Source organism: Rhinolophus hipposideros (assembly GCF_964194185.1).
Source record: "Rhinolophus hipposideros genome assembly, chromosome: 7".
Lineage (NCBI taxonomy): Eukaryota > Metazoa > Chordata > Mammalia > Chiroptera > Rhinolophidae > Rhinolophus > Rhinolophus hipposideros.
The window spans coordinates 100,429,078-100,452,044 of record NC_138053.1 but is presented as its reverse complement, the minus strand read 5'-3'; the positions used below and the strand labels follow the sequence as shown (position 1 = coordinate 100,452,044).

The following is a 22,967-nucleotide window of genomic DNA, read 5'->3' as shown; positions in this document are numbered from 1 at the left end:
CAAGAGGTGCTCAGAGTGGTTACCGTCAGCGTCCAGCCACTTCTGATTACGGCAAACTACTGCTTGAGCATAGATAATATCTCTTAAAATGTGTATCCATTTTTTTGGCACCCCCACTAAGTACCAAAAAAATGAAAGAACCTCTTAGTACACAGAGAATAGAAGGGACATTCCTTAATCTGATAAGGGTTTGTACAAAAATCTCCATCATCCTCAATGGTTCTGATGGTGAAATACTGAAAGCTTCTCACAGGACAGGAAATGAGGCCAGAATGCCTCCTGTTACCGATTTTATCCAGCATTGTGTTGGACACAATGTAATAAGGTTAAAAAAATAAAAAGAGGGCCAGCCCGGGTGGCTCAGGCAGTTAGAGCTCCGTGCTCCTAACTCTGAAGGCTGCCGGTTCGATTCCCACATGGGCCATGGGCTCTCAACCACAAGGTTGCCGGTTCAACTCCTCGACTCCTGCAAGGGATGGTGGGCTGCGCCGCCTGCAACTAACAACAGCAACTGGACCTGGAGCTGAGCTGCGCCCTCCACAACTAAGATTGAAAGGACAATAACTTGACTTGGAAAAAAATCCTGGAAGTACACACTGTTCCCCAATAAAGTCCTGTCCCCCTTCCCCAATAAAATCTTTTAAAAAAATAAAAAGAAAAAGAAAGAATACAAGGTAAAAGGATGGGAATGAATTAAAATGTAATTATCAGTTGGCATAATTTTGTATTGAAAATATATTTAAAAATCAATGGTTAAGAAGGCTGTCAGGAGGGGGATCGAATATATGGTGATGGAAGGAGAACTGACTCTGGGTGGTGAACACACAATGGGATTTATAGATGATGTAATACAGAATTGTACACCTGAAATCTATGTAAATTTACTAACAATTGTCACCCCAATAAATTTAAAAAAAAAAAAAGAAGGCTGTCAGGCTAGGACATCAGGAAAAGGCTACAGATTAGATCGCAGGAAAAGAAAAGTTGAAGCCATGTTTCGAAGATCTGTGTTACACATGCTCCATCAGCTTGTAAGACATGAGTCTGAGCTTGGCAGCTTGGTTCTTGAAAGATTCCTGAATCGTGTGCAGTTACTGGGGCGAGTGGGCCAGGACCCTGACATGAGACAGGGGGAAGGGAAAAACCCAGTCACAGTATTTTCTCTAGCGACAAATGAGATGTGGAAATCCAGAGACCATGAAGCATAGCAGATGGGTGATACCAGTCCAAAGACAACATGGCACAGAATTTCAGTATTCTGACCAGGCCTCAGAGAGGCAGCATATTAGTATATGAAAAAGGGGTCTCAAATTTATGTGGAAGGAAAAGTAGACTGGTGAATACACAGATAAAAATAATGGGAGGCGACAAGCAACAACGATCATAGCTGATAGCATTATATTTCTGAGTGACCAGACAAAAGGAAGGCATGGAGTGGACGATCTTTGGGCAGTGTTTGGTACAGTCTCATTTCCAAATCATGTATAGTCTTTATAGTTTCTAAGGACAAGAATTAGAATACTCTTTTATATAAATAAAAATCAATGGTTAAAGGTACTAGAAAAAGATTTCAATATAAGGTCTATCTGCAAAAATTAATTGTATTGTTATAAGTGCCAGCAATACACAATTAGAAGATAGACATTAAAAAAGCAATACCATTCAAATAGCATCAAAAATGATTGAGTACCTAAGAATAAACGTTATAAAATATCAAGACCTCCACACAAAAAAACTTATAAAACGTTATTGAGGAAAAGGAGGCGGGAGTTAGTGGGGGCGTTCCTGTGTGTGATGTAAAGCATTGATAAGATTCCGTCTACATTGATCTAGAAATCTATGGATTTAATGCACTTTGATGGAAGTCCAGCAGGTTTTCTGTGGGCACTTACGAGCTTACTCTAAAACACGTGTTCTGAAGAACACAATTGGAAGACACGTACCATCAGATGGAAAGACCTATTGTAAAGCAACAGGGGTGAAGCTGGTGCCTGTGGCAGGTGGGGAACGGAGTAGAGGGTGAAGAGATCGCACCGCGTGGAACAATAGATTCCTGAGAAAAGCAGCTGAGCGCATAGTGGGGCACGTGTGGGGTTTTGAATACACAGAACTGGTCATTTGGATTAAAAAAAAAAAGAAATCTTCACTTGATGGCTATGTGACCCACAACATAAAAACCAATTCCAAGTAATTGCAAGTGGACTGTTTCTTAAATGCCTACGGCTGAACCATAAAATAAAACCTGCAAGAACATCTCCATCCCCCGGAGGTCGGCACAGCCTTTTTTAAAGGTCAGTGATTGGCCAACAGTATAGTGAGAGCTTCTGTTCATCCACATCTTTGAGAGGTGGGGGAAGGCGGGTGGCTGCGTGGGGAAGGTGTTTGTGAAGTACTGGATTCTAGAATGTAGTAAGAGAGCCTGAAAATGACTAAGAAGGGTCAGCATCCCAAGGGGAAAGGGCATTTGAAAGGATGAAGCTGGAGGTCACAGGCTGTCAGGGAAATGCAAGTTACAACCACAAGGTGATTATTAGCCTGACACAATGGTCATGGAGGAGAGGGGCCAGGACGCGAGCTGGCGAGGGTGTGGCACCCGGGGGATGCTGGGTAATGGGCTCCACCCCTGCCGCGGCCCGCAGGGTCCTTTCAAGTGGGCTGTGCAGGCCCAGGAGGCGTCCGTCCCACAGGACACAGGCCTGAGCATACAACACAGTGGCTCGTGAGAGCAGCGTACTCTGGACTCTGTCCGCAGCAGCAAGGTGATAAGTGAGCTGTGACACGTTACACCTGGGCCCTGCAGGTGATGACGGGAGAGCCGGAGGCTGCAGGACTCACAGCCACACAGAGGCCAGGAAGCGGCCACTCAGCAGGATGACACCCAGCTGCGCTGCGGGATCCGGGATCCGACAGGGGCTTCCTCTGGGACGACAGACAGGGCCTGGAGGGAGCAGGGCCTCTGGGGTTCTGGAACATTCTCTCCTGTCCTGGGGATGGGCCCGCCTTATGGAAATTGTCAACCTGTACAACAGCAACAGAAAGACGCACATTCAAATACCCGGTCGGTCACAGCGACAGTGGTATTTGCAAGGGGACAGGCTGAAACTGGCAGAGCACCACGCCAGCAAGATTATCTCTACTGAATGTGGTGTGTCCAGCACGGTGCTTTCGTGTTCCACGTTGACAATGGCACTTGAGAGAAAATTTTCATTAAAGATTAATAAGTAAACATTTAAATTTGATTAAAAATTAAAGTTAAATAAGAAAATTCTCAAGACATAATGTTAAGTGAAAATCATGCCCAGACAGTACAATTCCACACGCACACGCGTGCACATGCACACACACACATAAAAGCCCAGAACAATGAGAAAATGGTTCGTGTTTGCCAACAGGTACAGCCAGGTCTGGGTGGAGGGCGGCCAGGTCACAGTCGTGGCATGAAATAGTCCCTCCTCGGGGCCACGGCGTCTAATCCCCACCGGCCGGCCATCCGGGGAGGGCACGGCCAGCCTCCAGCTCCTGGCCTCCATCCACCCAGTGCTGCCCAGGCGTCAGGCGCGTCCAAGGAGCGCTGTCAGTGAACTGGAGGAGAAGACCCACCTGTGGGTCCCACATGCGGGGGACAGAGAAGTGAACAAGGAAGGGCATCTCCTGCACAGACGTCAGGAGGAAAAGCAGAGATGAGTGGGATGGGGAGTGCCGATGGGGGAGCAGGCTCAGGCTGCCGTGTCAGCGGGTGACCCGGCAATCCGTGGCGTCTACACCTTGACTTGCAGAAGGTGGCTCCAGGCAGGGGGAGCAGGCATGGACCTGGGGTGCAAGGAACCGCCACCGAGGGGGCTTAGCGGTCATGGCAGTTCAGGTGGAACACAGCGGACCCCCGGGGCCTTTCCCCTTGGAGACATGTGGGCGTATGGAGGGTTCTGAGCAGGACAGACAGGGCTGCCAGGCTGAGAGTTCTCTGCCCGCCTCGTACCCAGTACCCCTCTGCACCCTGCACCCCAAATGCTGAGCCCACAGAGATGGCCTGCAGCTCCGCAAACCCATGGCGCCACGGCAGAAGTGTCCCCCACCCTCCGCATGGCCCAGGTCCCCAGCCAGGCCTGTGGGGAAGGACCAGGCAAGTCTGGGACCTCGGCTGAGTGGGGTCCTGGTGGCAGCCCCCTTCACCCTCGTCATGGAGACCCCGAGGCCCCACGTGCTCAGGCTCAGCACTGGGCACCTGGCCTTCTGTCTGTCAGGCACCACCTCTGGAATTTCCCAGGAAAATCACTCGTTCTACAGCCTAGGGAAGGGGTTGAGGACTAAGCAATGTGGCTGAGCTTAGGGGGGCTGGTGGCCTAGGAACGTGGGTCCAAGTGCAGTTCCCCCTCCTGGCTTCCTCCGCGAAAGCTTCCAGAGGGAGCAGCCAGAGGAACCCGCTGGCCCACCCACAGTGAGGCCCAGACATCAGCCCTGACCCCCAACACCTGGGCTCCATGCCTCTGTCTCCTGTGGGGGGCTCACACTGGACACACCCAGGATGGGACCCCAAACCACAACGTTGGCCCGTGGGGTCCAGGCAACACCTCCTCCCATCTCTACACAGTCCGACCCCACCCAGCCTGAGCCAGCCTGGCCTCTCTTGCCCCCTCAGTCTCTCCGTCTCTGTGTCTCTGCAGTGGCCTCCACCCAGCTGGCCCTGCCCTCCAGTCTGCCCCTGTCTCAGGAGCCAGATGTCCTGAATGCAAACCTAATCTCTTCCTTCCGGTCTACCCCTGCCATCCTGGGGTCAAAGGTCAGGCTCCTGAACTCACTCCTGCCTGAGTGACCCCCACCCACCTTCCAGGATTGTCCCCTGAACTCAGTGCAAACCAATCTAATGGGGTCTGGTCAGGTAGCCGGAGCCCGGCCTCCCTGATGTCACCGTCCAGCGGCGCAGACCACTGATGAAATATCTGCACAGACAGAATGACAGAGTCCATCCTCAGGGAAGGCCAGGGGGCTGGGAGAGCAGGGTGGGGTGGGAGGTCAAGGACGGCTCCGCAGAGAGCTGACCGGGAGGCTGGACAGAGGCTGGTAGGAAGGGCGTTCTGAGGGAAAGGCCCAGTAGAGGGATGGGTGTGGATGGTCACTGGCCAGAGGGAAGGTGTCGTAGGGGAGGGGTGTGGCTGAGTTCAGGTCAGGGCAGGGCACACCCCACCCCACTCCCTGCCCAGAAATTGCACTGAAAGTCCCCGCTTTACCTTGGGTCTCAGCCTAGACATAGCTTGGGTGGGGGCCTCCCCTTGCCCACCCAGCCTCCCCTCAGCCCGGAGGTCGCCAGGTGGGGAGCACGTTGCTCTTTGGATGTGCCCTGTGTCTCCCAGCTTGACTGCCCGCTCTGGGGGGCAGGGACCCACTCGGTCTGTTCCATGCACAGCACTGGGTAGAAGACAGAAGTCCTGCAGCCTGGCAGAGACCTGGAGGCTGCTGTGTGCAGCTTGGGGACAGTCCACCCAGGGACAGCCCACGGGGATGGAGCAGCTCCGGCCACCCCAGTGCTGGCGGGACCCAGGCTCTCCGAGGAGCCGCACCAGAGCTCAGGCCGGGAGGGGTCCAGGCGGCTCCGAGCTAAGTGTGAACAGGGCCGTGGGCTGCTCCCTGGGCCCAGGGCTCCAACTCGAGTCCCTAGACTGGGGTGGGGGCAGGAGTGCCCCAGCACCCAGCCTGTTGGCAGGGAGCTTGGGAGAGAGACCCCTCCTAGCCCCTCCTACAGGTGGGAGCGTGTGGCTGGAGGCTGTGGCAGGGGGCTGTGAGGGTCCCGGGGACTAGCATCCTACAGAGCCAGGCAGGGCCCTCCACATGGCCGTTTTGCCCCGGGTCGCACCTCCCCGGGAGCCTGGCTGTCTGAGTGCACTCGGGGGTGGGGGCGGCTTACCTGTGCCCATGACGTCTGCGTTTGCACAGGGGGAGGGCCGGCCAGCGCCTGCAGATAAGGCATTAACAGTCTGTGCCCTGCAGATCTGCTGACACTTCCTTTCGGCCCAGGTGCTTGGGGTGAGGTGCCAAAGGTTCCCCATAAAGAGCTGGGGCTCCTGCTGTGTCCACTTACCCGTCAATACCGGGCCCGCTGTGCTGAGAGGACCCCCCCACCACCATGGTGAGACTCGTGCTGCCCAACCCGGGCCTGGAGAACCGAATCCCGTCCCTGAGCGAGCTGGACGTCATTGAGAAGGAGGAGGCCAGCTCGCGGCCCAAGTGGGACAACAAGGCACAGTACATGCTCACCTGCGTGGGCTTCTGCGTGGGCCTGGGCAACGTGTGGCGCTTCCCCTACCTGTGCCAGAGCCACGGCGGAGGTAGGCTGGGGCGGGGCGGGCAGGGGCCAGGCACCCACTCACAGAGGGGAGCAACTCGGAGGGCAAGGGGCTGTGGGCAGGACAGCACTCGCGCGCGCCCTCCAGCCCTCGCCTGCCGACTTGAGCCCCCGAGGGCAGGGCTGGTTCAGCCAGTGCCCAGTGCTACATGTCCAAGCGCCTGGGTGTCGGGGAGGCCACTGTGCCCCAGGACCCGGGAGCCCTGCCCTGTTCCCCGAGGACAGATGTGATCTGGGCATGGCGGGACAGGGAGGGAATGGCTGCTTCTCTGGGCAGGGGCCCTCCTCTGAGAGAGGAAGGTGCCAGCGTGAGGGGCAGTGACAGCGGGGACAAGTCCTAAGCACACAGGGGGCCCGGGGCCCTGAGGCAGAGAGGAGGGAGCCGGGCCAGGAGTGGCTGATCCACAGAGGGACAGGTGGCAGGTTCTTGACCGATGGGCACACACCAGAGGTGGGAAAGCCACATCCCCCACCAAACATGGCCTGTCCTGCTGCCTTCAGAGGCTTCTGGGAGGCTTGGCTGGAGCCCAGGGGTCTCCGTGCCCAGGGCTGAGGCTGCCCCCTCTCCCCCAGTCACAGAGCCTCCACTGGGGGGAGGTGCTGGGTCTCAGTACCCACGATCTTATCCCTTCACCACCTTCCAGGTGTCCACGAGGGCACACCCCAGTTCCCTCAGCCCCCATACTGTTCATGGCTGCGGCCCCCCGACCCCCAGCCTTGAGAGGGGTCTGGGAGAGGCTGCAGAGCTGGCTGGATGCCTGGGGCACGGGCTCCTGGTTCTGTGGGCTATGGGATAATCTCCTGTGAAAAGACCAAGGCTCTAGGGGTGTGAGTTAGTTTCACCCTTCGTGACAGAAAAGGAAGAAAGCAGGTCCTCCCTGGGTCACCTTTGTGACACCCCCATGGCTAAGGACTCGAATTTCTGAATGGCTCGGAGGGTCTGTCATAACACACTTCTGTTCCAGCTGCAGCCACCTCTGTGCCAGTGGGGGTGGGAGGGGACTCTAGGGGCCCAGTGAGGTCACCCAGCAGTAGAGTGACAGTCCCTGAGGCCAGGCTGCCCCTTCCCTCTGGAAGGTCCTGGTCACCTTCCCCACCCCCATCAGGGCCTCTAGGACCAGGGTGCCAGCATTTACTTCCTTCCAAAGGGAAGCTCAGTTGAGCAAAAGGGAGGATATCCCAGCCCAGCCCTCCCCCCACCCAAGCTCTCCTCCCCCCTCTCCTCCCTCCCCCCCACACTGGGCCCTGGTGGGCTGGGAGGGATGCCCAGGACCTCACCGAAATCCACTTTAAAGTCTTCAGCACAAGTCACCAGAGCAAAAACGGAGATCTAAAGTTCCCAGACATCTGGGGGACCTCGGACTGAGACGTGTTCACCCACAGGAAATGGGGGCTTTCAGGGTGCAGCCACACACTTGCTGTGAGGCTGAGGGGCAGCGGGTGTGGGGGGGGGATGCTGCCTCCAGACACTGATGAAGGGAGAGGTCCCCACATCATCCCTGGGTCCTGAGGAACGGACAGCAGAGCCCGGTCTGACCTGTATCAGCTCCGGAGGCGAGAGCACAGGTCCAGCCCTAACTCCTAGGCGAGGCTGCAGCGCCTCCCCCACCTCCGGCTGGCTCCCCTGCCCCTCCAGGCTGTCCCCTGCCCCTCCAGGCTGTCCCCTGCCCCTCCAGGCTGTCCCCTGCCCCTCCAATGTGCTCCCTCCCACCTGGAGGGCCTCTCACTCTTCTCCAGCTCCGATCAGAGCTGAGCACCTGGCGCTCCAAGCCCAGGAGACAATGGTGAGGATAGCGATAAGGGACCACCCCAGGAGACAATTGTTGAGGACAATGAAAAGGCACGGCAGGTGACTCTTCAGGAGTGGCATTTCCCACCCCTGCAGCCCCAGCGATGGGGGAGGGAGTGACTGAGTGACTTGGAGAGAGAGTGATGTATCTGAGGCCTCTGATGACCAGGCCTGATTTGGTGAAAATTTAATTTGCCTTCAACTATTTGCAGGAGTTCTGGGTAATTTGAATAGTAAGATAAATCATCACTTACTTTGTGTTTAACTTTGTACTGAGACAAGAAGAAAACGCAGAAAAGTAGAGAGAACTACAGAGAAGCCTTGTCCCCAGGACAGATGAGCCGTCAGCAGCATTTGGCCGTGTTTGGTGTGGTGGCGCTGGGGGCGCATGTGCACACAACCCCCTGCGTGTTGCCTGCCATTGAGCGATGCGTTGTCACAAGAAGGCCCCACATTCTGGGTCTCAGGCGGGGCACCTTTGTGACCAGGAGTGGCCCAGGTGCCCTCTGCCTGCATCACCTCTGCCTGCCTTGGTTTCGTGTGTTTGCCTTTGGCAAACAGCAGAGCACAGTTACCTCGGGCAGAATCTGCCTCCGGGCCACACGAGAGGAGACATGCACACATTTCTCATGGGCACAGGTGTCCTGTGATGGGACCCATTTGGACTGCGTGTGGCAGAGAAAGCCCAGGCAAGGGGCGATGTCCATGTGCAGCCTTCAGGGAACAAGCAAGGGACTAAGGGACACACGGCCCCTGTGTGAGTGTGGGGGGACGTGGGCTCACAGGCCCTTTTCCTGAAGAAGGGCCTTTCAGAAGCTGAGTTGGGATCAGAGCCCACGTACTGGCCCAGCCCTCTGACCTGTGCACCTTCCGGGTTCAGTGTCCCTCCAGCCTGTGAAATGGAAGGTGACACAGAGTTGTGAGCTGAGGGCTGTACCACCAGGCCCTGCTGTCCAGCTCACAGACAGGGAAGGGGGCTGTGTGCAAAAGACTGAAAACCAGGGGGCTAGACCGAGGTAGGGCTCTCCCGCTCAGGGAGGCCGCCATGCAACAGCCAGGTCCTGCTGCCTGGACGGTCCTTGGCCAAGAGTTCTGGACCAGCACCTGGAAAGTGCGTTCACGGCACGTCTGCCCAGGACCTCTCCATATGTGCCCACCGCCCAGTCTGCCCAGTGTCGCCACCCTGACGCAGGGCGTCCCCTCTACCCCCTCTCATCCCCACTTCTCAGCTACAGCACACGCAGGAGAGAGGGTGTGCGGGCTGGAGGAGCCCCAGCAGGCCCCCCAAGGACCGCGCTGCCCCCTCAGCACAGGGCTCTCTATGGCCGCCCCAGCCTGCTCCCTGGGCTGCATTCTTCTCTGGGTCCTGGCCCTGCAGCCACATAGTCAGCACATCTGCCTGGAGCCTTTGCTCTGTGCCACACGCGGCCCGTGCAGGAGAGACTGCTGACGGAAGGCTCGGACTTGCCCTCCTGCCCGCCCCGTCCCCACCTTGTTTCCTGAATCCTCAAGAGAAAAAGAAAAAGAGCTGCGTTTCCATGCAAGCGCATCGTTCTCCTGCGGGTTCTATCCCCCTGTATCTGCTTGTGTGTCCATCGGTGTGCACACGAGCACACCCATGCAGACAGGAGCCCTGTCAGGCGCCCACCCTGTCCACCTGGCAGGTACGCGGCTGTCCTCCCTCCCTGGGGCCTGCAGCCCTGCCTCCTCTGTGCCCCCCCCCTCCACACCTCCCACAGTGAGAAGCAGCTGGCCTCTGAAGAAGGAAGCTTCATATCCCAGGGGCTCTACTTGTAAAGAAAAGCAAGAAAGCAGACATGGCAGAAAATAAGGCATTGCTTGGGTTTCTTGAGAGAGAAAAAAGCTCAGACCCTGCTCATCCTTGCAATGAACAAGGCATGAATGCAAGTCCCATGCCAGGTGCTGCCCTGGGTTTCAGGTGCCAACCGCACAGACCCCACTGGCCCCACAGGATGGCCCTACAACGTGGGGACACGGGCGGGCTCGCTGAGCCCCGGCCCCTTTTGGGGGGTGCAGTAGGCATGTGCTGGCCCCACCATCCCACCCTCTCTCATCACTGGCTGTGGTGCCTGCTCAGAGCTCAGCCTGACACTCGGGGGACCCAGGGGAGCCACAGCCTCCTGCCTGGGAGGACCTTGTAAGAGGGAGGGCTGCCCGGAGCACAGGCAGCAGAGGCTTCTTGGAGTAGCGGCTATCCAAGCGGGGTTTTCAAGGATGAAGAGGAGTTTCCTGATGGAAATGGAGGGGCAGTGAGACCTGCAGGTAAAAGTGACATCATGGGGGCAGGGGCAGGATACAAGGACATTTGGGAACCACAGATTTGTTTTCTTCTTGGTAGTTTTGCCCCAAAGATTTTCACTTCAAGCTCCTGAGAAAACATTAGAGGCAAATCTTTCCTTGCTTTAACTCTACCCTCCCTGACACCGTGACCCCTGTTGGTCCCTGCCCATGAGCCTGCAGCCCAGGCTGGACCCTAGATGCAAGGCAGCTCCCCACACCCCTCCCCAGGGGATCCAGCTGCTTGCTTTTCATGTCATTGTCACCTTGAGTTCACCATCCCCTGTGAGTGAAGGTTCCACTGCTGTCCCTGCCTTCCGGGCTGGATTGCAAGCCCACAGAGAAGTCACGACAGCCTGTGCCCAGCGCGTGGACACCCTCCCTAATCCCCAGAAGCAGGCTTGGTCTTGGGAGGACAGCAGACAAACTGACCACGGTCTTAAGCAGCACAAAACGTCCCCCATAAAACAGTGTCGATGGCTGTCACGGGTGGTGGCGGCGTGTCCGTGACGGTGTCCTAAGTTTGTATTTGTGACAGAGTTCTTCAGGTACTTTCTACCAGCACTTGTGTCCCCAGAGGGGGCCTTCTGCTGTGTGCCTGCCGCTGCATGACGCCCTGCCGCCTTCTCCCTGCCAGGAGCGTTCATGATCCCTTTCCTCATCCTGCTGGTCTTGGAGGGCGTCCCCTTGCTCTACCTGGAGTTTGCCATCGGGCAGCGGCTGCGCAAAGGCAGCGTGGGCGTCTGGAGCTCCATCCACCCAACCCTGAAGGGCGTAGGTGTGTACCTGGGCCCACGCGGTGGGACCCTGCCCGCGTCTGCTGTGGGCAGCAGCGTGCTCCTTCCTCCTCCTGCCTGTTTCTGAGGGCTCACTGCCCCCAGCCTTCTGCAAACCCTTCCTTGGAATATCAGGGAAGTGGCAGTGGCAGGGTCCAGGCTGGGGCTACTCTTGGCGTCCAGGGACCAGCTGGGCAGCCGAGGCTGTCCCCTGATGGACGCCCAGAGCCTGGGAGGGTGTGGACATGGGGAGAACAGCGCCCCCCATTGCTGCTCATTGCAGGGCGCAGTGAGCACCTGAGGTGTCACCCTCCTGCTCTCTAGGACGGTCCATCCACTCGCTCCCCCAGTGCACCCCAGCAGTGCCCCGCCCCCAGCGGTGCCCCGCCCCCAGCGGTGCCCCGCCCCAAGCGGTGCCCCGCCCCCAGTGGTGCCCTGTGGCGCCGCGCCCCCCGCGGGTCCCCGACAGCCCCCACCGCTGTGTCGTCCGCCCCCAGGCATCGCGTCCATGTTCGTGTCCTTCATGGTGGGTCTCTACTACAACACCATCATCGCCTGGGTCATGTGGTACTTCTTCAACTCCTTCCAGGACCCCCTGCCATGGAGCGAGTGTCCGCTCAATGCCAACCGGACAGGTGAGCCCTGGGGGTGGGTGGGGGCGGGACAGCTGGTTGTGTGAGAGCCACTGATAGTTCATAAATAGTCGCTCTCTCATGTCCCCAAATTCAGATGGTTGTGGCTCAGGTTGCAAAAACCAGAGCACATTTAAGGCAATAGGGAATTAAAATAGAAAAAAATGATCATGCCAGAGAAAAGCCCTTAAGACAGGTGCTTCTGCCTCAGGAGGAACGGGGCTCGCTGAGGTCGGGATGAAGGAAAGGTGGGAGCAGCCCTCTGGGAAGCGGGCTGTGGGCGGCTCCCTGACGTCACCCAGGGTGGTGGCCTGACCCCCACTGTCCTCCCCATCGAATTTCCCGGGGTCTCCTTCTCTGCAGAGTCACCCACCCCTCACCACTGGGTCATTCTGGGACTTCCCAGGGAGGGAGAGTGGGGAGCACACCCAGTGCCTGGGGCCGTGGGGGGCATAAGATGTGAGCTCAGCTCAGCGTCAGGATGTAAACTGCAAGCGTGGGTCCACCAAGCAAGGAACGGCCAGTGCAGGGTGTGTGTATGTGTGTGCCCATGTACACGCACACGTGTCTGGGTGTGTGCACATGAGTGTGCATGTGTGCCTATGGGTATGCACATATATGTGCTCATGTACATGCACACGTGTCTGGGTGTGTGCACGTGAGTGTGCCTTATGGGGATGCACATATATGTACCCATGTACACACACATGTGTCTGGGTGTGTGCACGTGGGTGTGCATGTGTGCCTATGGGTATGCACATATATGTGCTCATGTACACACACATGTGTCTGGGTGTGTGCACGTGGGTGTGCAGGTGCATCTGTGTAGGTGTGCACATGCATGTCTGTGTGCCTGTGTGTGCCCATGTGCACGTGTGCACTATGTCCCTGGTGTCAGTGAGTCGGGAGCATGGCCCCTATTTCCTGCGGCTGTGCCCTCTGTCCCCTCCGTGGTCCCCATTCTCTGTGACCCAGCCTGACATGTGAGAGCACCCCCATCAGGCTACGTGGAGGAGTGCGCCCTCAGCACGCCAGTGGACTACTTCTGGTACCGGGAGACCCTCAACATCTCTGACGCCATCAGCAACTCGGGCTCCGTGCAGTGGTGGGTCCTGCTCTGCCTGACCTGCGCTTGGAGTGTCCTGTACGTGTGTGTCATCCGCGGCATAGAGACCACCGGCAAGGTGCGGGCCAGGCTGCAGGGGCTCGAGGGGCATAGGTGCGCATCTGGGCCCTGAGCTGGCTGCCCCGTCATCAGCTCGCAGGGTCACGGTCCCATGTGCCATCTGTCTGGGAAGGGCCTTTGCTGCCCACCAGCTAGGCTCCAGGGACTCGGTGCGGGCTCTCAAACATGCGATTAGAAAGCTGAGTGCCGACTGGTCCACAGTCGTTGCCTAATGGAGGCAACTGAATAACCATCGTTACAAACACAACAGTGGGAAACTGGGGGCGCTGCCTCTCCCTGCCTGGGAAGCGGCGTGACCAGCCCTGGCTCTTCGTAAGCCCCATCTCCCCCTTCATCTCACACCTGCTGTGTCCCCAGGCTGTGTACATCACATCAACACTGCCTTATGTCGTCCTGACCATCTTCCTCATCCGAGGCCTGACACTGAAGGGAGCCACCAATGGCATCGTCTTCCTCTTCACGCCCAATGTGAGTCTCCCGCTGTCTACCCCCAGGTGTCTGGCTTCCCTGCCCAAGCCCAGCCCTGGCCAGTCCCAGGGCCGCTGGACGCATGCATGCGGGGCCTACAGGGGCTGCATGTGGCCTGAGGGCAGTCGCTTCCGTGTCATCAGCTGCCCTCTTCAGGAGCAGTTGTCTTGCCTGACCACCCACCCAGCAGCTCTCATCTCTCCCTTGTCCTTGGGGCGCATGGCTGAGGGTCTGTGTCTGTCACAGGTCACGGAGCTGGCCAACCCAGTGACCTGGCTGGACGCGGGGGCCCAGGTCTTCTACTCCTTCTCGCTGGCTTTTGGGGGTCTCATCTCCTTTTCCAGCTACAACTCCGTCCAGTGAGTGTGGGCAGGTGTCCTGGGCTGGGCAGAGGGCTCTGTGCTGAGGCCAACTTAGGGTGTGGGTGGTTTTTACATGCTAGGTATCTTGGCCCTGGCGATGGGGGGCTCCTGCCCCCCACTCCCACTCCCCGATTACCCCTCGGAATCCAGGACCCCAGATGCCCAGCCCCCACGATGCACCCAGACCAACACCCACACGGAAAGGGCCCCCAGGGGCCTTCAGAGGGACACAGTTGGTGTTGGTTCATCTCTGCAAACATTATGGAGCACCTACTGTGTGCCCTGCCTGCGCGTGATGATCTGTCCTCCTGGGGCCTGTGGCTGTGGCCTGGCTGAGACACAAACAAGTGGACTAAGCGGGAGACGAGGGGGTGGGGCCAGGCGGGCTCCTCGGTCAGGGTGGGAGGGTCCAGAGGTGCAATGTGAGCACCCTGGGACATGGAGGGTGACTCAGATGCCCCTCTGGCTGCTGGCCGTGGGGGACGGTCTAAGAGGGTGGAGCTGATTGCTCCACGTCCTCAGGACACTTGTCACTATCTGACTTTTTCGATTCTGGCCATCCTGGTGGGTGGCATATGGAGTCTGCTGTGATTTGATTTGAGTTTCCCTGAGGGCTAAGGGACTGGGCTTCTGCTGGAAGCATCTGGAAGGGTGGTGTTAGCTTTAATAGTGGGGCGGGTAGGAGAGCTGCCAGGCCACTTTGGGAACATCAAGGATTGTGTTCTGGACACGCTGAGCTGGGGAAGCCTTTGAGCTCCAGGAGAAGGCAGGGAGCCCTCAGTTGGGAGGAGACAGTCCCCTCAAGGGGCCAGAAGGAGGTACAGCGGGGCAGGGGAGGGGCATGGGCAGGTAGGGTGGGGACCTGGCCAGCCGAGGCTGAGGACTCGCTCACTGGGCCCAGAGCAGCTGCCGGCCAAGCAAATGTGCACACAGGGCACGCCCAGCCCACCTTTGGGGGTTGAAGGCTGCTCTAGGGGTCCACAGAGTTTGGGGGGGTCTCCGGGACACCAGGTAGCAGCACAGCTGGCATTGTGCTGTGGTGAGAAGGGCAGGAGTGAGGACCACTGACTGTGGGCACAGGGCTTGGGGACAGCTCTCTGGTCACCTCTTGCTGGGTGCCAGTCGGGAAGGACAGGTGGGCTGCCTGCACCCCAGCAGCCCAGGCTCAGGCTTGTGCTGACTCGGCCGGGCTGGTGGATACCGCGTCCCTGGCCTGTGGTGACCTGAAGCCGTGTTTGTCCGCAGCAACAATTGTGAGATGGATGCGATAATCGTGTCCATCATCAATGGCTTCACGTCCGTGTACGCAGCCACCGTGGTCTACTCCATCATCGGCTTCCGTGCCACCGAGCGCTTCGATGACTGCTTCAGCAAGTGAGTCCCGTCCCGGCCACACCCACCTTTGAGGAGCTGACTGGGCCTGCACCACCCAGAGTATCAGCTTCACTGTCTTTCCAGGAATATCCTGACGCTCATCAATGGGTTCGACCTGCCCGAGGGCAACGTCACCCAGGAGAACTTTGTGGAAATGCAGCAGTTGTGCAATGCCACCGACCCCATGGCCTATGCGAAGCTCAAGTTCCAGACCTGTGACATGACCTCCTTACTGTCGGAGGTGAGTCCCTCCGGGGTGGCACAGGCTGGGAGGGAAGACAACACTGGGGTGCTGAGCTCCCCAGGAGCCCAGTTCCCAGAGGCCTGTCCCCTCCCCCATGGGCCTGCCCGCCTCTCCTCCCCTCGGGGTCCTGGGCGCCCCTTGGGGTCCTGGGCGCCTGGGCTGGGGTACCAGCATCTACCTGGCCACAACACCCCACATCCAGACCCCAAGTGAAGGCAAGGCGGGGACGGGGGCTGTCACCAGCCTGGCCTCCTCCATGGCCTCATGTCAAACACACGAGGACACCCATGGTCATTGTTAACATAATCCTTCCGTGAAAAAGTCAGAGTCATTGTAACTGTACTTTTGAAATGACTTGGGACCTCGTGGCACACTGTGTGTCAGGCTGGCTGACGTGTGGCATTGTCACAGTGCCGAGGAACATGTAACCTACACATCATCGTCTGAGGCATGAATGCTTTGAACAGCAGCTCTAAGGGTTAGTGATGCTCACAAACCACGGCGCTTGACAGACCAGCATTTACTAATTGTACTTGTGCGATTTCCTTATTTGGAGCCATCCAGTATTTGGGGCGTGTGAAGCGGTCTAGGGCCCGGCGCCGTTTTTCCTGTGGCAATAATAACGCGGCCACACCAGGAGCGAGGTTCAGAGAGGCCATCGAAGGGTTCCCTGAGCACCATCTTCCCACCGCCGTGCAGATTGGAAGGGCAGGTGGCTGACACACAGGAAGTACAGTCCGAATCCCTTTCGTATCGAAGTACAAGCACATTCCTTGTTCAGGGCAGTTTGCTGAGGGTTGTAAGTGAGCAATTCTGTGCAGCACCTAGAAGTTTCCAGCAGCAGTAGGCCCCGCCTCCCGGCCCCCCAGGCCACTACTCAGCTGCTCCTGTCCCCATGGTTGTGCCTTCTCTAGAGGTTTCATGAAAAGAGGGCCATGCCCTTGGTGGCCTGTGCTGCCCTCCCTTGGCCTCGCCACTTTCGATTCCTGAGGTGTTGTGTGGTCAGCCCCTCACTACTCTGTGAGGCAGCCATTCTTGTGTGGGCCCTGCTGTTTTTCACATGTCCTCTTCAAGTCCCCACGGGCCTCCACAGGGCTCAGTCAGTGAGTGGAAGGGGTGGACCCTTTTGTAAAGGTGTGACATGGCCTCGGGGCCCCTGACTTCTATGGAACCCCAACCTCCCAGGTCAAAGCGGGGGACCCCTTCCCCTCAGACTTCCTCTCCAGAGGGGAACACTGGCGGCCAGGAGGGGACCTGGTGCTAGAGGTCACTGACCCTTGTGGGCTGGATAAAGTGGCCCGGGGTCAGCCCTGGGGCTTACGTCCTGTAAGCCTGTCTGTCACACGCCTGCCCTATGGCCCGCTCTAACCCACCAATAGGCCGCATGTCCAGGGCAGCCACCAAGGGGACTCACTCTGACCCCACTGAGGTCACTTAGCGCCCTGAGCCTGGCCATGTGGGTGCAGCTCAGGAATCGTCCTGGGGGTCTGAGCAGCTTGTGCTGCTGGACTGTGAGACTGTAAAACAGCTCAGCTTTTAAAAATACAGCTCGGTCTAAAAGACAAGATCTGGTTATTTCGCAAAATGACTCAAATGAGCCGGACACCTGAAGGTGTGGGCATGACACGTGGCGAGCCGACGGAGGCCGGGAGCCCTGGCAGCGTGTGCTGCGCGAGCTGACGCGTCTGCTCGCTGTGCAGGGTGTGGAAGGCACGGGGCTGGCGTTCATCGTCTTCACGGAGGCCATCACCAAGATGCCGGTGTCCCCACTATGGGCCGTGCTGTTCTTCATCATGCTCTTCTGCCTGGGCCTGTCCTCCATGTTTGGGAACATGGAGGGTGTGGTGGTGCCCCTGCAGGACCTCAAAGTCATCCCCAAAAAGTGGCCCAAGGAGGTGCTCACAGGTAGGAGGGCACGGCCGGGAGGGCAGGCGGCGAGGACGGGCGTCGGGGCCTGGTGGAGGCGCCGCCCGCCCCGCGGCCCACAGCGCCCCCTCTGCGCCATCCGCAGGCCTCATCTGCTTGGGGTGCTACTGCATTGCCTTCATCTTCACGTTGAATTCTGGCCAGTACTGGCTCTCCCTGCTGGACAACTATGCCGGCTCCATCCCCCTGCTCGTCATTGCCTTCTGTGAGATGTTCGCTGTGGTCTACGTGTACGGTGTGGACAGGTAGGAGGGGGGCTGAGGCCCAGGTGGGAGGGAGAGCGGGGCACGCAGCCGGCTCCGACTGTGCCGGGAACTGCCACGCCTGGATCAGCCGTGCCATGTCCGGGCCAGGTGGGAGACAGGTGCGCTGATGCAGGCGGTGGGAGTATTTGCCTTGTTCGGACAGCGTGGGGTGGGTGCGGGTTGGGCGCCTGGATGGACGCTGTGGAGAAAAGATGGATCCCGGAAGCATGCCCATCCAGAGCACCCTAAATGCTCCCCCTCCAGCTTCTAGATGCTTCCAGATCAGCATACACATGAAGCTCAGACATAAGAAGACTGCGTAGTCTCAGGGCAGGAGAACAAAATCAGCACCACAAGTGAAAATACAGCCACCTCTGATCTGATCGCATGATTTAAAAAAATGTATAGCCAAAGTGTCATAAGCAGAGTCAAAAGAGTAGTGAACTAGGACAGTGGCAGTGCGAGGAGGTGAAGCGCTCGTCCACCGAGAGGCCCTCGGTGGACAGACAGGGACCAGACATGAGCAGAAGGCCCAGGAGCACCCTGGGCTGGGGAGTGGGCAGGAGAGGCGAGGGCCAGGAGTGACGGGCGGGGGTGTGAGCTGTGGGCAGGGGTGCTTTTTGACAACATGGGTCCATAGCCGGGGAGCCCTGGGCCTGGTGGGGACGCTCTGGGCCTTTCTAAGGGGCGAACGGCCCGGCAACCAGAGACTCAGATGAGGACGGGGAAGGGGGGACCCTTTTCAGCATCCCCTTGGCCAAACTGTCAGGGCATTGCCCGTTGTCAAGATGGGGGTCCAGAAAACGGCACCGGGTCCTTGGCAGGAGCTGGACGTGCCACAACCTCAGGAATAACGTCGGTGCCCGTTACCATGAGACATGCCCGTGTCCTCAGCCCGCCCTGCTCCGTGTGACCAAGACACACGTGTGCAAGGGCCACACAGTGTGAACAGCTGAGGTGGCCGTTGTAGGCAGACCCCCCGGCCATGACACCAGCCAGATGTTGCCCTGCGCCTGCTGGTGGGTGTGAAGCAGATATGACCATCCTAACAAGTGCAGGTCCATCTGTGAACGGGGCACTTGCTACTGGGGTTCCCACGTAACGCTGCCTCAAGGAAGTCCACGAGTGGGAGGCGGAGAGCCAGGAGGGGCCCCGAGCAGAAGACACTCATCACCACGCTCCCAGGACTTGCTGGGCACAAAGCCTGGGCATCTCTGCTTTTCCCGAGGTGTCCTCTGGGCTCGGTCCTGGACAGCTCATGTTTACATTCTGACCACTCCGTTCTGATTTCTACAAACAGTAAAGTCATTTGTGCAGAAGAGAGTCTGGTACAGGATGGCAGGACGCAGTGGGGGCTCCCAGGTCGGGGCTGCTGGCCCCTGTTTGCTCCCAGGTCGGAGCGCTGCGCTGGGGCTGAGGGGCGAGGCTTCCAGAGGCTTGTGCTGTGGCCACGGGCCTTCCCAGGGGAGGCGCGTCTTGGTCCAGAATGACAGCAGCACTGAGATGACAGGAAGCCAGGTGCCGTGTTGCAGGGCGGCGACTGTGCGATGCGGAAAGGTTGGCCCACCTTCCGCCTCATGGGATGAAGGGCCCATGTTCCCAGCAGGTGACGGCTCCCTGTGGCTTCTGCTTCCAGGTTCAATAACGACATCGAGTTCATGATTGGCCACAAGCCCAACATCTTCTGGCAAGTCACGTGGAGGGTGGTCAGCCCGCTGCTCATGCTGGTCATCTTCCTGTTCTTCTTTGTGGTCCAGGTCAACCAGAAGCTCATTTACAGCGTGTGGGACCCTGCCTACGTGAGTGTGCAGGGCCGCTGCTGGGGGTCGTGGGTCGTGCTGCTCGGAGCGGGGCTGTGGGGCTGGGCCTGGCTCGCCTCCTCCCCCAGGGGCATTGTGCCCCCGGAAAACACCCCTCTGGCTGCCTTTGTGTCTGTTCAGCCTGCGGTCACTCTCTCCCCAGGAGGAATTTCCCAAATCCCATAAGGTCTTGTACCCAGACTGGGCATATGGCGTGGTGGTCATCGTGGCTGGGGTGCCCTGCCTCACCATCCCCTGCTTTGCCATCTACAAGTTCATCAGGAACCGCCTCCAGAGGCCAGAAAACCAGCAGGGGCTGGTCAGCACGCTGTCCACGGCCTCCGTGAACGGGGACCTGAAGTACTGAGCAGCCCTGCCCACGGCTGCTCGTGTGCATGTACATACACGAGCGTGAGTGTGAGTGTGCACTGGGTGCGTGTGTACATGTGAGAGCATATGTGCATGATAGCTGAGTGTGTACATACCTGAGTACCTGTACAAGTGTGCACTGACATGTGAGCGTGTGTGATTGTGCACGGGGCTGTGTCTATGCATGTGAATGTGCGTGAGTGTGCATGTGGGTGAGTATGTATATGCATGTGCGTGCACATGTATGCATTGTGTGAGCATGTGCATGTGTGTATATGTGTGTGCATATATACATGTGTCTGCACGCATGTTATATACACATGTAAGTTATATATGCATGTATGTGTACACGAGTGTATTGTGTATACTGTGTGCTTGCACATGTGTATACATGTGCTTGTGTGCACATGCATATAGGCACGTGTGAACACCTGTGTATACATGCATGTCTGTGTACACATGTCTATGTGTATATACACACGTGCGGGCATGTGTATTTATACATGCATGTGCACATGTATACATGTGCCGTGTGGTATATACATGTGTATGTATGTGTACGTGTTATGCTCATGTGCATTTGTGTACACATGTGTATGGAATGTACGTGTACGTGCATGTGTATGCATGTGCATATGCGTGTTACCCACAGCACACGCCTGCCACCTGGGGGCTGGCCGCCCCCTTGCTGTGCTGGGTCATGTGCGCGGGTCTTGCCTTGCCCTCCGGGAAGCAGTCAGAAGCTACAGCAGGAAGGCCACACCTGCTGTGCTCGTCCTGCGGAGAGGGGAGCTTTTTGTTGTGCTGGCTCCTTGGACCAGTCCCGCAGCTCCCCAGCCCCCCCCTTGCTGTTGAGCCCTTGACCTAGAAACTCCTGCTGGTTGTGTCAGGCATCTGACCCCACGAGGAGGAGCCCCATCGACAAGAGGCCACGAGCCCCTCGGCCGCTGACCTAGGAAAGCCTGGCCAGTCTTGGGCCCTGCCGTCCGCCAGCGGCAGCTTCCCCAGTCTTGGCAGTGGTCTGGATTAATGACTGCTAACCCGTTTAATCATTGCTTCTGGCTGCCACAAATAGATGACAGTTAAATAAAACTCAACTTGGCATAATTTAAGGCAGAAACACCCTTTGTGTTTTTTTTAAGAAGGCATTAACTGTGTGAATTTTTAGCCAGATGTTGGAAAAGACAAGTTACAGGGTAACTCAGCCTTGGTCAGTGGGGTGGAGAACAGTCCACGTGTACTGAGTGGTGTTGGGGACTAAGAAAGCCCTGGACCTCCACTGGGTGACACTCAGTGATGGCCGGCGTCAGCTCTTCTGCTGTCACAGGAAGGGTTATTTCCTGGGAGGCAACACCAACCTCAGCCAGTTACTTGGCACTTGGGGTGTTTATTTCAATGAACTGGTCACCTCCACATTCCATGGAAACATCTACAAGTTTTAGTTAAACTGGAGTTTCTGAGAATTCTCCAGGCAGGGACGGGAGACCCGAGTGCAGGTGGGGTCCCGGTGCCACATCTGTCTGTCCACATGTAGACGCCACACCACACTCTCCCCTCGCCCCGTACCTCCCATCCAACGGCGACCACAGACCTCAGCCCCAAAGCCTGGCTGAGAAACCCCAAAGCCCTCGGCGTGTCTAGAGTGCTCTTCCACTGCCCACTGGGCACCTGGACACCGTGATCGGCAGAAACCCCTGAAGACACCCCTGGGGCCATGCCCACCTGTCCATACCCAGCATGCCCAGAGGCCCCACACTGCTCTGGCCTCCACATGCCGGACGCCAATGGCTTCCGTGGGACCCCACCTCCTTCTGTCCCAAAGCCTTCTGACCCCGGATTAGGGAAGTGCTGATGACTCTCCCATGGGCACACTGCCCCACCCAGGGGTACAGAGAGACAGACGGCTGGGGCTCATCCAGTCAGTTCATGTCACCCAACGAGAACCTCGTTTTACAGACTTGGTGTCTTTGTAAATTGTTAGAAATGCAGGTTTTAAGAGCATCAAGTGTACCTGTCTCAATAAATCACTGTGCTTCATATCCTCGGCCTAAATGTTGTCCAAACACAGAGGGATGGGTAGAGGGAACAGCCCAGCCGTCTTGAAGGATTGGCCCAGGACCTCAGTTCTGGTTTCCGGGTTTCCTCTGAAGAAGCCACAACAGGGTGGGTGGTGGCCCCTCCCACTGCCCGAGGGGCCTGGCAGTGGAGGGGGGGCGCGGAGGGGTTGGCTTCTGGACACAGGAGCTGCTGGCCAGGCTGACTGGGTCGGGAACAGGGAGAAGGAGTAAGAAGCACGTGGGCAAGGCCCTCGCAGGTGCCTCTGGCTGGGCTGCCTGCCGCCCCTGCCCTCCTCTCCCCTCCTCTCCTCCTCTCCCTTCCCTCCTCCCTCTCCTTTGTATCTTTGATTCTCCCCTTTGTCACTTATCCCTCTCACCCAAAAAAGAATCTCTTAAAACTGTGTCCACGAGACCCACACTTCCAGGACCCACATATCTGGGGGTTGTGGCCACACTGCTGAGAGACGCAGTGTCCAGGGAAAGCGAGAATTGTAGGTCTGGGGCCCTGGCCTGTCCTGGTGGAAGAACCAGCAGGGGGGGGTCTCCATGTCCAGGAGCCCCCAGTGGGAGCGCCTAGGCTGGATCCACCCCATGTCCGCTCATCTCTTCCTCGAGGGCAGGTCCCACATGTCCCCCAAGCCGGCTGAGCCCACCCCTGCCTTGTACAGTGGGTGTCACCCTGTCCCACCTGCCCGCTGCTTGACAGTGGCAGTGGACACTGAGGATGGAGAAGGAGCTCCAGGGCCAAGAGGAGGAAGACACTCCCATCCCCACCCCCACCGCTGACCCAAAGATCCCACTGTGTCATCCCATTTGTACAACGTTCTTGAAATGACAACTATAAATAGGAAGTTGCCAGGGGGCTAGGGAGGGGATAGGTGGGAAGGGAGGTGGGTGTGGCCATGAAAGGGGCCAAGACGGACCATCCAGGGGCGCCAGGTCCTCAATTGACACATGGACGCCAGCATCGCTCTGTGACCTCGACAGGACGCCTGCAGGATGTTGCCATCAGGGGAGCTGGGCTCACGGGCTGTCTGTAGCATTGGACGAGGATGTGTGAGTCAACGATTATCTCACAAAGTAGCTGCATGTGCCCTGGACTTGG

At 57.9% G+C, this 22,967-nt stretch overlaps 1 protein-coding gene and 1 pseudogene across 3 annotated transcripts; both read left to right on the top strand.

Annotated features, from left to right (window-relative positions):
* Nucleotides 1-992: 992 nt before the first annotated feature.
* Nucleotides 993-4,810, top strand: LOC308499785 (single-stranded DNA-binding protein, mitochondrial-like; annotated as a pseudogene). Its single transcript has 2 exons — nucleotides 993-1,459; nucleotides 4,662-4,810. The product of its transcript is annotated as a single-stranded DNA-binding protein, mitochondrial-like (transcript).
* Nucleotides 4,811-5,986: 1,176 nt separating this feature from the next.
* On the top strand, nucleotides 5,987-21,843 carry SLC6A19 (solute carrier family 6 member 19). 2 transcript variants are annotated; one of them, XR_013993642.1, is made up of 13 exons: nucleotides 6,036-6,320; nucleotides 11,062-11,202; nucleotides 11,698-11,835; nucleotides 12,835-13,016; nucleotides 13,376-13,486; nucleotides 13,733-13,845; nucleotides 15,094-15,222; nucleotides 15,307-15,463; nucleotides 17,167-17,371; nucleotides 17,478-17,637; nucleotides 19,274-19,436; nucleotides 19,600-20,148; nucleotides 20,223-20,922. XR_013993642.1 is itself a non-coding variant. In XM_081053706.1 (12 exons), exons 1-12 carry the CDS (start codon nucleotides 6,119-6,121, stop codon nucleotides 19,801-19,803), a joined length of 1,905 nt encoding a protein of 634 aa, XP_080909832.1. In that variant the 5' UTR covers nucleotides 5,987-6,118; the 3' UTR covers nucleotides 19,804-21,843. The 2 variants fall into 2 exon arrangements, 1 of the variants encoding a protein (XP_080909832.1); XM_081053706.1 differs by having other exon boundaries at nucleotides 5,987-6,320; nucleotides 19,600-21,843.
* The last annotated feature ends 1,124 nt before the right edge of the window (nucleotides 21,844-22,967 follow it).